This window comes from Zeugodacus cucurbitae, chromosome 2 (genome assembly GCF_028554725.1).
Source record: "Zeugodacus cucurbitae isolate PBARC_wt_2022May chromosome 2, idZeuCucr1.2, whole genome shotgun sequence".
NCBI lineage: Eukaryota > Metazoa > Arthropoda > Insecta > Diptera > Tephritidae > Zeugodacus > Zeugodacus cucurbitae.
In genome coordinates this window covers 61,946,912-61,962,083 of record NC_071667.1, presented here as the reverse complement: position 1 = coordinate 61,962,083, position 15,172 = coordinate 61,946,912, and the positions used below count along the sequence as shown (strand labels likewise).

At 33.8% G+C, this 15,172-nt stretch overlaps 1 protein-coding gene across 2 annotated transcripts in view; it reads left to right on the top strand.

The window, feature by feature from the left end:
• The window catches only part of Ptx1_0 (pituitary homeobox homolog Ptx1), a 53,405-nt gene that overhangs the window by 16,229 nt on the left and 22,004 nt on the right, over positions 1-15,172 (top strand). The window contains exon 3 of one of the 2 annotated variants that reach the window (XM_054228656.1): positions 13,755-13,908. In XM_054228656.1, coding sequence (XP_054084631.1) covers positions 13,755-13,908 — 154 coding nt within the window. The remainder of the gene's footprint in view (positions 1-13,754; positions 13,909-15,172) is intronic. The other variant, XM_011186955.3, reaches the window with a different exon arrangement.

The following is a 15,172-nucleotide window of genomic DNA, read 5'->3' as shown; positions in this document are numbered from 1 at the left end:
TTTCAATCCTATCATTATAGCAATCTGATTTCAAAACTGATGGAAGTTAAGGTTTTTAGACTTTCATAGAAAAACAACAGCCAAGTATATCTGATCAAAGAGCGATTCGTGAGCTTGTGTAAAAATGAAGTTCACTTCCAAGAGTAGCTAATATTCAATACATTTTAAATAGGCCACAGCAAAATAAACTCAAAGTACTTCGAAAAAATATTGCTCGAAATATAAATAGTTTTTAGAGTGCAGAATATATTTTACAGAGAGATATTCCAAGTTTACTAATGCAAAATCTACAGTTGTCAGAACTGTAGTGTATTGGCAATTTACAGCATACCCACCAAGTTGGTATAGCCAAGATGGTATTCCATGCTCTCATTAACTGAAGTTTCGATTTTAGACGTGTCCTTATTAGATTATGTGTTGCTTAGTAATATTATAGACTCTCCATTAGAAATCAAAATCAATTAAATTATGCAAAAATTATTCTTCGAGAATCAGATCGGGATATCCTTCATTACAAAAAGTGTGTGTAGAATAGATCAGTTGTCTCAGGGCCAAGGTTTCAAGCTAAAATTTAATGATACACCTCAGGCATATATGTTTTATTCGGCACTCTCTTTATCACTTACAAAACAAGTAGTTGAAACGAGAAGAGCCTCATTGCAAGAGATACAACCGCAAACCACTGAATCTTCGTGTACGTGAGCTGCAAACAATTTGTTGCTACATTACATCTACACCGGCTTATCATTTTTTTTACCTTTTTGTGTTTATTTGCGTGAAAACAGCCACAAACAGTGTAAATAATTAAATGCATTTTGAGTTATGCAGCGATTTTTCTACATTATTTTTATTACATTAGTTGAGCAAATAGGTAAATAAGCATATTCTTTCGTTTATTTGTTTCGGTTGAAAAAAGTGAAAAAAAAATTAAATAAAAGTGAAAAAAATGGAAAAAGATGTGCGCAAACAATTTAAATGGGAGCACTTATATAGCTGCAAGGCAAATATATAACACAAAAAAAAAACAACAAATATTCTATTTTATTATTTGTCGAGAACGTGTTGTCACAACACAAACTACTAAGATAATCTGGGAACACAGAAGAAAAAAATCTTGAAAAAACACAAACGAAATAAAATCCTGAAATTGGCTCTGTGTGGCTGCAACGGTAAACAAAATGTTGGTTTTTCGAAAATTTTAGGTATTTTTTTTTTGAAATTTGTAGAGTAAGTGTTGGTATTCTAGTACCTTTTAGATAAAATTAGATCTGCTGTGAGCTGGAGGAACCAAGTGTATGTTTACTTGTATGTGCTGACAAATATGAGATACGCACCTAGTTATGCATACATATATACAATATACATATTTTTCTCTATCTAGAAGTAAGGCAGATTCCTTCTCCACATTAATTTAACGCTAAAAAATTGTTTTCAAAAAGAAATTTCAAAATATTATTCTACGAGTAACACTCTTCGCTTGTTCTTTTACTTTAAAAATTTCAATTCTTTTATATAATATATCAAAAATATTACATAACATAGTTGCCACCTAATTACAATACAAATAAATAATTTGTTATTACAAATTATAAACCAAGTTGAAGTTCAACGGTCAATCAGATCTATAAAAGTGAAAATGTGAATATTTTTTTTAATGGAGTTGCCACCCTAATTATTTTTCTAAATATTTTTTTATAAAAAATTTTGCAAAATTCAATATAAATGTCTAGTAAGCCAAAATTATAATAAAAATATAATTTGCAGTGTTGCCACCTGATTTTAATTGTTTACAAAACAAATAAGTTTCAAAACTTTCAGCTGCTTAAATGATGTTTAAAATTCGCCTTTAATAATTTTTGTTTTTCCTTAAAATTCTGTCAAAACCTACCAAAAAATTCAAAATTTTATATTTTTCTGCCACCTTCTTCTTTATAGAATACACTAAATCATTTGTAGATATGATAAAATTGTATACATACTGTCCCTGCTAGCTAGCTGTACCAAACAGATTCTCATTACTCTGAAAATTTTCATAATCATTGTTGATATTTAACTAACCAAAAAGTGTTAATAGCACGTGAGGATCATAAGACGAGGTATGGTGTTGGCAAGAGTGTAGACAGATGTTACAAATATACAAATATACAAACAAGTTAGCACAAAATATATGAGATGATTGTGTGTTTTAAGAGAAGATAGCGTTGCTTGGAGATTAGATAAGAAATTATTCTTCTCAGAAGCACAGACAATTTGGCGGTTTTAGGAAAAATTAAGAAATTTAAATAAATGAAAACTTGAACTCAAGGTCTACGTGGGGTTTGAATTGTCACACCTGTTGTAAGTGTTGTAATAAGATAAAATTGAATTATATTTTGGATGTAACTTTACATGCTTACAGATTTGTATTGTATAGAACCAGTAATTTTTTATAAATTTCTTAGGAGAAATGAAGATATATTTTAAGATTCTTCAATTTAAATGTTTACGTCACAATCCATTAACTCTACGCGAAAATAGAAAGTAAAAGTACCGGAAAATATGTAATGGCTGATTAACTTTTCTTTCACTTTCGCTTTGCATTATTACTTAGACACACAAAAACAAATATACAAATGCTACATTATATCTATATTTACCGTATTGAACCACTCTCAGAGCGCACAGACAGCAAAATAGCGCAACCCAAAGGACATGAGAATATGAAATCTCCCATGAAGTAAATTCACCAAATTTCCTTGGCTGTGCCAAGTGGCTAAATTGGGCACATCACTTGCAGCGAGTGAAAGAACGAGAAAGTCGGTGAAGAGGGCACTTTCACTTCCGCAAATGAGGCTACTTTAAATGCAAAGCATTAAACCTTGGCTACACATTTCTGTAATATGCACTTGAAGGCATACAGCAACAAATAAGCAAATATGTTTTTATAAACAGTTACATATACACATACATACAAACATATGTAATATTCAGATATATACCAGCTGGAAGTATCAATTCCTCTTTGCACTCCTTAAATTGTTGTTGTTCGCTTGCTATTCTTCTACACGCATATCCTTAAATTCACACCTGTATGCATGTGTATGTGAATGTGTGTGTGATTGCCACAAATGCGATTAGAAATTCAAATATTGTATTATCGATTTTTACGCAGCCGCAAAGCAGATAAATTAGAAAACGTGCGTAAAACTTTGTCGATAACGTGATTTGATTGCTTTCTTCTTGTGCTCCTTCTCTTCTTCTTCTTGTTTTATTTGCTTATATGTATTGGTTGTTGGTGCATGAGAAAATATTGTAAATTTATAGCAAATGGCGCGACATCTTCTAATAAAGTACACTGGCTTAATATACGCTTATGATTTTTGAGTAAAAGTTATGAGCTAAACGGCAAGTGATTTTCAGCTTAAGAATCGTAAAACATGATACTCTGGAAATTTCTAAAAATTATTGTAATAAAATTGAAATCGTTCCATACTTTTATGGAGGTTACTTATAAGAAATATTCCAAAACAAAATTTTATAATACCGGCCATAAAATCACTTCCACTACAGCTATCTAGCTGTAAATACCTTTCAGAGTGATCAAGTTGATAGTAGAACGAGACTTCTTATTTCATAATAAAAACACAAATAAAGAACACAAAATAAATAAATTTCGCACGAATTCAAATTAAATCTGAATCTTTTATGGGTTCGATGATTTCTGTTAAAAATTTTCGAACAATATCTTGAAATATAGTCAAATTGCTTTCTTACTTTATCTGGAAATCTTAATATTATATTTTTTCAGGTTTATATGAGCCCTCATATACCCAAAAACTGTATCTTAAAATGTTCTGCAAGTGATTTTTGAACAATACTGATTAATTTTCTAAATTTTCGGTTTTTGAAACATAGTATATTCGCTTTCTAACTCAGATCTAGATGTCTACAACATTACAACAGCCCAAGCTTGTATGAGGTTTCAGGGCCCACAAGGTTTTGTTGAAATAATGTTTATTATAAAGAAAGATTTTCTATAAAATATTGAGTTTTGAACTATTTCAGATAAGAGAGATGACAATTCTCATAGAAATATAGGATAATTTATGGAGGATAACTTAATAAGAAATGATTATGCGCTTCTCGAACATTTCAGATTTTTGTTTCATTATCTGGAACATGTTCTAACAATAGATTGATCCTGTTTTTCATAAACCGATCCGAAATGTAGTTTTTATTATTGTAGTTAATTTAATTACTGTTTCATTACTTAAGATCTTATATTATTATTTGTTTCCTAAGAAAATATGCCCCAAAAAGACATATAATTTCATTTGCCCATACTAAACTCTCCACAAAAAGCCAAGCAACTGCATGAAAAGCAATACAAATTAGCAACAACAATTAAACGCAATTTCAAAACAAGTAAAAGATAAGTGACCTTATCGCCTCAGCTGGTCATTCAAATTAAGAAAATTTGCAAAATTACCAGTCACAAAGTCGTTTGAGCACAGCAATCCCAAAAAAAAGCAGATCCAAGGAGATGCAGACAACATACATATGAGCATTACGGCTACTTATCATCATTACCAGACATGACGGGACACATTGAGCTCCAAATGATACAGAAATTATATATGTATGTGGGGAAAATAAGGAAAGAAATGGAGTGAAGGAAAAAAGAACAACCGACCCCAAATGAATGCCATGTAATTGTGTGGGAGTTGATGGCGAACAGCCGGAAATACACGCCAGGATATTGCAATATGATGAGCTTCCTTGGGCGAATGAAGCGCATGAATGTAATGTGCGATTACGAAAAGACAACACAAATGGAGAGGAGTGCCGAAAAAAACGTATGTGTAAAGCTGAGGGGAAAATGGAGGAAAATCACTGCAATAACATTGACATGCCCCACACACACGCTGAGATTGCAATGCCACACGAAGTTTTGGAGTAACAAGGCAAACCGACTTTTATATATGAAAGTATGGGTATGTAAGTCGGTGTGCTCTGCCAGCGGACTAACCCCAAAATGCGGTCGCCGAACCCTATAGCAGCCAAATTGCATTAAGAAGCTCATTAATTTCTACATTTTGCGATAACAGTTTAGCTCGTAAATGTCTGCGTTCCGAGTACACGAACAACACACAAACACATAAGTAGACAACTTCGTGAAGTACTTAGCCGATGTGGCGATGTGTGGACCGAGCATGGAAGCTGGATGTGCGGCGGCAAGCTGTCTGCTCATGGTTACAAGTCGTCGTACATGGTTGTGTGTGTGTTGTTCGAAAGGATATCTAACTTTACGTGCGACTCAGCCCCCACGCAGCTCACAACTTTGGCTTTGGCCGCACAGCAGGCTGGCAATTTTCTTCATTTCACATTTTCTTGACACACACAACAACAAAAAACACGAACAAGCAGCAGCACCATCGAAGCGAACGTCGAAACTGTCAGTTGAAGTTTATCGCAACTGAAAAGGACGAGAACAATAGAACAATAGAGAGTATGGAATATGGAATGGGCAATGTACAAGCAAAATGGCGTAAAAGCGTACGAAATCGCCATTGCAAGCGATTCAACAGCGTGTCTGCGTGCTAACGAAAATGTCCTGTTCGGTTAAAGTTTGCGCAAAGATAATCTCTAATGCGACATTTTTACAAAATTACCGAAAATGGATAATGAGAAAATGTGAAGTGTGTCTCTGAGAGTGCGTGTGTATGTATTTGTTAGTAATTGAGGACTGGACTTTACGGCGTTGTCCGCAAGTTGTTGTTTGCCGCACGCGTTCTATCTGCAATTTAATCGATTGCCTTTCGTCTTCTTCAACCAACCAATATGTACTCGCCACTAATGATATTATAATAGTTGTTTTTGTAAGCGTTTAGTAGCGGAGACAACTAGAAAATGGCCATTGGTTCGCAAACGTTAGATTTCGTTGTCTCGTTGAGGCTCCTCTCTCCTCTTTCTCCTTGATTCTAATAAATATATCACAATCACCTTTCAAGCAGATTGATATATGGCCGCTTCAATCGGTTCTGTCTTCTGTGCACACTAGCAACGGGAAAGTTCACTTTGTTCGAGTTGAGATTGCTTGAGCGTGGAAGATGTATTTGTTGTCATGTTGCTGTGGACAAGCAGCAAATGTAATTTTCGAAAATACTATTTTCCAGTAAGTTCGTAGTCTTCTACTTACGTGTATATATGTATGTATGAATGTATATAAAGCTGCCCTTCATCTCCTCAATCTCCTTTTCGCTCAACTTCGCCGCATTTAATATCTTTCTTCCTGCTGGTGATTATTATTGCTTTGGTTTTGTGGCAAATTTATGGGGTGATTGTCATTTGCTTGTTGCTGCCCACAATCGTTACACCCATTGCTCCGTGTGTCTCTTCCCTCTGCCTTTGTCCTACGCTCGGCTTTCTGCTGTCTGCTAAAGAGACATATGGGAGTAATTTTCCAGCGGTTTATGCCGCAGTTAAACCATATGTTTGTGTATCCCCCCTCCCGACACATATCCGCAGTTACTCACATGTTGGTATTAGAAATCGAGTAAATTGTGGTCGGTTGAAGACAAAAGGCACTAAGTCAATTGGAATTAGTGTCAACAATTGTCCAAAAAATATTTATTTCGTCGTTTCCAATTAGGAATTTGTCAAAGGGTTGTTGGCGCAGGAGTAATCTATTTGTGGTGGGACTGATTACGTTCAGACTAGAATTTATATTGGAATCGCAGTTCAAAACGATAAAGTAAGTAAGACAAAGTTAAAATATTTAAATAATTTATTAAAATTTTATAATTTTATTATTTATTTAGTTATTAAAATTATTAATGGATCTGGCGTCTTAACGTCCAGTGTTGTATAGATTTAGTATAGGAATTGTCTTAAAACGTTTCCTGAAGTCTTTTATATCCTTAGATCGGTTATAGTTTTAAAGTTGGATCTTTGGATCTGCTCTAGACTCAGTAAAGTCTTCATATATCGAAAATTTTGGTTAGCTTTTAGTATTCTTCTGATGAAATAAGTTTTACTTCGTCCAATTAGCATTGACCCGTCTACCCCACACTTTCTTCAAAATAATTATTTTGTTTCCCCAAGTTTTATTCAGAATCTCCGCTATGGAGCATTGGATGGATAAATCATGTTATTAGAACTACTGTAAAGCTTTAGCGTAGTAGGTTTCTGATAGTTAGCCTAATACATACTCTAAATTTAATAGAACATATGAACCTTTTAAAAACTTTTAGATTCTCCTTCTAGTCCTTCAGTGTCCTCCTCCAAGTAACTACTAATTTGACTTCAGCCATTTTCTTTGAGTGAATTTAAGTTGATCTTTCAGTGGCGAATTGGATATTTTAAATTATATTCAAAAGTATGGTTCTTATCTAAACTTATGCCGACAGGAAGGAATCAAACTTTCTGTATCAACGCAAGCGAAATGTAAAAATGAAAATTATAAAAGCTTCAAAAAATAGTAATATTTTCAAAAACAGCAAATTGTAAAAATCTGCAATTCTTCACCAAAAATCTCGCACCCTCGCAGTACAGTTAGTTTTTTGCTTAAATTATTTTTGCAAAAAATTTTAAAGATAAATATTAAATATATACCTACATATATATTGCGTGCATGTTTTGCGTAGCTCCATCCGTCAGCCACTAATCCTGCACACATCAAGCGTAAGAAACTTGTTTGCTCTGCTTAACAATGACACCTGTTGTCACAGCATTTGACATCTCTTAATTTCTTCAAGTGACCAAAAGCAACAGACCCGAGCATTCGAGCGCAGAGCAAGTGAAGAGAAAAGCTAAAACAACAAAAACAAATGCAAAGAAATGTTTGTAATTTTAGAAACTGTCAAATTGGTTTATTGACGGGTGCTGCTGCTGCTGTTGCTGGTGCGGCGCTACTCTGACGCCTATTTCCACCTACCCAATAGCTGTCACCTCAGCGAAAATACGTCCGAAAATGCACAGCGACAAATATACACACATACATATATTGAAGACAGCAGCTAGTACGTGTACACGGTGGAAATCTGAAAACCTTGAAGTACAAGAAAATCTATAATCACCGGCAGGCAGACATACATAGAAACACAAATATATAGAGTTATATAGGAGAACGTGTGTTGCGCCTTAAAAAAATAAATGTTCCCAAAAAATGTCAAGCAACTTTTTGACATTTAACAATGGTGACCTGCTAAACAAATATGCGGTGTATTTTCGCTGCATAAAAAACATTCGATTTTTTTTTCAAAATTTAATTTTTTTTTGTCGAAAAATACAAGTTTTGTGTTCATAAAAAATTCCGCTTTGCAAAAGCAACAAAAACAAAAAAACATCTTCGGAACGTGCTTTTTTAGTATTTTCCCTTGTAATTTATATATACTCATACATTCATTGGGGCACATGCAGTAGTGTCTATATCTTTGGCTTTTTTATTTCTCATATGATTGTGGAATTATTTTTATTGTTGGCAGATGCTCATTGCAGCCTACCGTAACCAAAGTTTGTGTTCCGCTTGATATCTTAGTTTTAGTTTTTAGGTCGCCACCAACACCATAAACATTTACTAGAGCATGTCTATACGAAAATTAGTTCAGCTATTAATGAAGCAGCAGTAACAATAAAAAAACAAAAGAAATGCATTGTAAATGAGCGAGAAAACTAGCAGCGTGCTTCACAAATTATCAAATATTTTTAAGATAATTAAAATAAGCGATTAAACGGTAATTGACAATAAATTTGTGTTTTCTTCTTTATGGAGACTTCATATTTGAAGGCAATAGTAGTGTGGAAGAGAAGTGTATGAAAATAGAGGAAAGGTTTTAGTAATGCATATCTTTCGTTAGATGTTTGAAAATTCTCTAAAAAAATATGTTGTTATATTAAAATCTCTAAATGCTTGCCGTATATTATACCCTAAAACCTGATATGCTGATTACCGAAAAGTGTATAGTGGACAAACTTCTTCTACTTAAAAAAAAATTAAAAAAAAATTGATTTTTGAGATCTAACTGGTACTTTTTTTTTGGTTATAATGAATGTCATACTTCATTATTTAAGTACTTATACAAGATGGAGAGGGATTTTAACAATAATGGAAAATTAAATGTTTTGTATTTCCTCGAGCATACTCATGGTTCTCAAGGATCAAAGTTACCTCCATAGGAATATATTCACTGTGAATAAGTCAGGCTTGTAAGAAGACCGTTTGTTTCACTAAATTCTCTTTTGTCCTTTTACTTACCACCCAAATCCGTTCGAATCAGAATTGTAAGATTTATATGAATGAACTTTCTCTACTTGAATTATTTATTTGGCCCTAGTTTCGATGAATTTACTTAGAAAAATTGTTGTTTTCGAAAATACTATGTCTTATTGTTAAAGTTCACTTAAAGAACTAAAATTGAACCGTCCTCCGCCCGAGGATTATGCGCGTCTAAAAGTACCCGGAGAGGCTTTTTGACCACATGGCCCACTGGAACTATATAAAACTGCACTTCATACAATATCAACTGAAATGTTCCCTAAACAATTTAGAAATCTTCCAATTATCGTTATATATAGTGTTAGTATTGAATGAATTATGACACCCAATATCCTATCAATGATATGCCAGTATTTATTTTCGAAATGTCATTGGTTTGCAAAAATCTCAACACATTCATTAAACTATTAACAACAAAGTCAAGTAATGAAAGTTGCAATCTAAGCAAAAATCGAGCAAAATATTTCGACATAAGGTGTAATTTACGGTAAATGAAGTATGAAATTGAACTCGGATATGAAATGACAAATATTTAACCCTTTTGCTCAGGAGCAAGAGATAACCCTTTTCCACACCACAATACATACATACATACACACTGCAATATCGAGCTGCAAAACAAGGTTATGTCCAGTGGCAAAGCCACTTCCACAAACCACTGCAGCAATAACAACTATTCGCCGCCTTTAACCACAAGCTGTATTTGCCAGCGTTATAAAAGTTTTATTTATTTATTAAAACAAAAAGTGAGAAGAAATGTCCAAACAGACAAACAAAGAAATGAGCAATTGCATATATATACATACATGCATATCCTGTCAGTTTGTTTGTATGTTTGTGTGGCATACTTCCTGGCGTTTTGCCTGCGTTTCATGTAACTATTTTCCGTCGCTTTGCTTTGTCGATTTGTTTTTGCAAAATCATCATCAGCGTCATTGGCATTCAACGTAGCACACATACAGTTGTTGTTGTTGTTGTTGGCTATATTTGCTTTGGCTGTCATATATCCTAATTCAACTGTCACATTAATCGTTTGTTTGGTCGGGCGCGCAAGGATGTGTGCCAGAAAGGGAAACTCCTCTGCGAAACACACTCTTTCGTTGTTTTATTTTTGTTGCTACTTCTCTTTGTATCGTGACAGATGCTCATGCGAAAGTGTCAAAAAGGACACACAAATATATATATATATATATATATATATATATATGTATGTAACTACTGCCCGTAGAGGCGTACACGTGTGTGCCGTTTTGTTTGACATTTTATATTTGTTTACATATTGTGGCCGCTACTGTCATAGTATGCTTTCCAACTGCTATTGCCCACTAAATTTATTGCTTGTCACTTTTTGGTTGCTCCTTTTTTGCGGCACAATAATGCCTTTTTCACTGTTTCTTTTCTTGTATTTGCTGCCATAATAATTTACGCACTTTTACTCATGAATGAAATGGCAGGACAAATACAGACACACAACTTTTTTGTGTAGATTAGCTCAAAGGCGCAACACACACACACATACAATTGTAAATGATCTGTGTGTGTTTGCTAAGCAAATATATGAATAACTGAAATCACAGACACCACAAAATTTATTTCTAATATTTCCAAATTACACCGTTTCCACCACTAACGGTGAACAATGTCACTTTTGGGGCGTGCTGCCTTGCCCATCGCCCAGCAAAGTCATCTCAGAATTTGGCAAATGTCATGATTAATAGTTTCGGCTATTCATTCATATGCTAGTTTGTTTGACTCCGGTTGACTCTCTGGCGTACAACTGTCATTGTGACTCGGCATTTGGCGTTGGCTCAAAGGTGCAAGGTTTTCCCTATTTTTGTCCATTTGTAACTTTGCTTTGATATTTTTTTGTTTTTGCAGTTTACTATTTTGTTTGTTTACATTATTCATTTTATTTTATTTTGTTTGTTGTCTGCAACTGCAGTCAGTCAACTTGTGCCAATTTCTATGCCACTTCCCATGGGGTGTTTACATTTTGCAAATATTAATCATATCACTTAAGCCTTTGTAAGCCTCATTTTTTTTAAATTATCATATTTGAGAGTATTTAGGGATCTGAGGGAGATAACTGTAAGGCGTGTGAAAAGCGTTTTTTAGCAATAAATTAAGATGCTTTTAAATTTATTTTTTTGAAATTTTTATTATTTTCGAAAATATTTTTTTGTTTTATAAGTCCATATTCTACTAAATTTTTTAATATTTATATTACTGCTTGGTTTCGAAGTATTCAAATCATGTATTACTAAGTCAATTTTTGTATTTTAATTGAAGCTTTGAAGCTAGAGCTTTGAAAGCTTACGAAAAGCTTTATTTCTAGGAATAATTAAATTATTATTTTACTTTTAGAAAAAAGTTAATTTACCTGATAAGTGGACTCTACATCAATACAGTGTAGTTCCATGTAGACACGAAATTTCCTTTCTGCTTATGCAAGTTTTAGAGGTTAGAAAATGAGCTTTTAGTTATATAGCTTTTAGTTAATGAGCTTGAGTTACTCTATACTGTTTTATTGAGAATAAAACTGAATGAATTAGACTCTTACCGGGTTGGTATTGGACTTTTTCGCCCTCACTAACTTAAACTAATGAAGCTAGTCTTTTTTTTCTAAATTTTTTTACAAATACTTTTAATATTTCCGCCAATGAATGATTCCTAAAAATTTACAGCTTCTTGTGAGATATTCCAGTTATTCCAAAAATTTTTAACTACAACATACTCCGCTACTTAATAGTCAACTCTTCCGGTAGGACCGTCTGCACTTTTTCTGCCACTAATCCTGCAGTATAATTAACATCGACAAATGACTACCAGAAAACGTTTTTGCTGGCAGCAGCAGCAACAGCATGTGTCCATGTTGTCAACGATATAAATTTTAAATTTTCAAATTCACAAAAGAGTGGCAAATGTTCGACGGCAACTAGTGACATAAACCACTTGCTCGACGACTGTGCACGAAATGCAAAGCTGCGCAGGCAAAACGTTTACAAATATCTCTATGTATGTATGTTTATATGTATGTATGCATGTACTTGAGTAAACGTGAAGCTGTGGTTAATTTAGTGACACATGCCAAAGTGACATTAATGACACCCATTTCACAGGAGCAGCGGGCACATAGCGGCAATCAACATATCGCCGAGCGTGAAGTGGCTAATTTCACACAAATTTGAAACAAATAGTTGACAATTTCTCTGCTGCCGCTGCTGTTGCAACAAGCTGAGCGACAACATGTGGAAAAGCAATAAATTTCAAAATGCACTTGAGTGTTATGTACATCTGTATGTATGTATGTATGTGTGGGTGCCAGCAAAGGCTCCATGTTGTTCCCGTATTGCGGCGAGTTCGGCAGAAAAATGTGTTGGTTTGGCATTTTTGACTTTTACGGGAGTTTTTCAAACGCTCGCCATATATTTCAACAGCCTTCTGTATATATGTATGTGTGTTTGTATGTATTATTTTGTAAGCAATAAATTCAGTAATGTATGGAAATTGGTGGCGTTGTAAATTTAGTATTTGTCAATTGATAATTTGTTAATTATCACGGTGGTGGTGTGCTTATAACCGCAAAGGTCATTAAATTTCATGGCTCATTTAGCGGGTGCCAAGTCATACTGCATACTACTTGAATCATGGCAATTTTATACTTTACACTTATATACTATATAATTAACGCATGACAACGCTTACGTGGCCATAACACGCATAATTTATTACGTAACTTATTGAATAAGAAATGATTAAAATTTAATTTAGTCACTTCGAATAAAAAGTAGCTTGCTTGCTGAGCAATAGATGAATCATTAGTTATGTAGCGTACATATATGCAACTGTTGCTAACTGTACATATTTTATATGAATAAAAAATATTTAATATTATACACACTAAAAAAGCTCAAAACAGGAGCTTTTACGCTCATAAAGTTATAATTTTTATGAGTTATTACAAAAATATTAACACAATCAAACTCTCGGAGCTACTTCTTCAGCTTGTATCTTCTACTCAATTCATATTCATACAACTGCAATAATCTGCAGCCTCTTCGAATATGTATGTATATCTATACCGGCGGCTCCTACATTGTATCCGATCCGTTTATGCTTGTAAATGCCATAAATCCTTTTATGATCCATTTTATCGCCTTTTAAGCAGCCACTAGTGGCGCACTCGCGCTCAATTATAGAGCCATAACTGCGCGCCGGCCCAAGTGCAGCCACTTACTCGTACTTACAACATTAATGCATATGCTCTTAATGGCCGACACTATAATGGCGTTGGCCATAAAAGCGCTTGAATGCCACTCTTCACCCAAACACACACACACTTTACACTTCTTGCGCTCGCTTCGTTCGTTTTTTTGTAATGAAAATACCGTTAGTTTAATATTTAATATATGTATATACCAGACGCTGTATATTTATGTATTTGCAAAACTTTTCTTAAAACATTAATTTTTTTGTATATTTTTTTCTCTACTCTGGTTTATTCTTTTCAGTTTGGGCCGAGACTGGCGATTTTCGTGATAGTCATAGTTCCATGACCGCTGTAGCAAATAGTTTGGATAGCACACATTTAAATAATTTTCAAACATCATCATCATCAACGTTATCGAATCGTAATCGTGATCGTAAGGATGGTAAGTTGTTATTGAGAAAAAAATATATTTTTTTCAAATTTTATTTTATTCAAGGAAGAGCCTTAATACCTTTTTTCATTTCATAAACCTTGGATATTATGTAAAAACAATTAAGTTTGTTTTCTCTTTTAACTTCTTATTCGTAAAAGCCGGGATTTTTCATTTATTTAAAATATTTATGCCCAAGGAAGTATAGCTTTAGAGATATTGTCTAATAAAAATCTGCTTGTTCGGCAATGTATGCCTTCTATGGCCCAGATTAAGCTTAAGGTAGTTTATCTAGGCATATTCTCTGATCACAATGCAGCGATTTTGTGACGCTCTTGAGTTTAAACCGGTTCATAGAAAGAATCGACCTGCCACCCGACTCGATCTGTAACGTCTTATCAACTCCACAGACAAGACTCAATCATTTCAAACACAGGACTTGGCCGTCGCGAAACCTATACTGTGCTCGGAAGTTTTGAGATCTCAGAAACTTCAAAATTTTACAGTTATAGAAGCCATAATAGTGGCCTCTAGGAGAAAAATCAAAAATAGGTCTTTGGCTACGACTAATATTTGACAAATTCGTATAAGTATATATTAAAAGTAGCGCTGCCCTTTCCATATCTATCTTAAATTATTTCTACTATAATCAGTCACATAACGGAAAATACCAATTGGGGGGTTTGTCCACCGACAAGTAGTGATTTTATCAAACCACTAAATTTGTACATTTTAAAGTACCAACAAATCTTCGTACAGAAATCGTAGCGCCGATTGCGTTCTGAAATTAAGTCGACAAGTCATCATAATTTGACGTTATCGAAGTCTTTATGATTGTATATTTATCTATTTTAATTCATATGTAAATCTTATCATGCGACATTCATGTCACCGCGGTCAGTTGACATCCTTCGGTCATATGCTTGCAGACAACTTGTGACTTTCAACTAATGCTAAACACTTACTACAGACACTTTCATTGTGAATCATTTTAGTTTACGACTGTACTTGCATATATGTATGTTTTGTATATTATATTTTCAATGCATCCGTATTATTTATGGTATGAATAATGCTGTTTTTAATACATGCTGTATATTTGTTTATGTAACTGCTGAGATAGATAGTTTTATGTTATAAAATGGTGGGGAGTTTTCTACTGACTTTGGAAGTCAAATTAACATGTGATCTTAAAGTTTATGCATATAAGTAATTGTGGAGATTTTATTTTTAAAGAAATTCAGGAAATATGTAGACTGTTCTTCAGGTTCTTTCT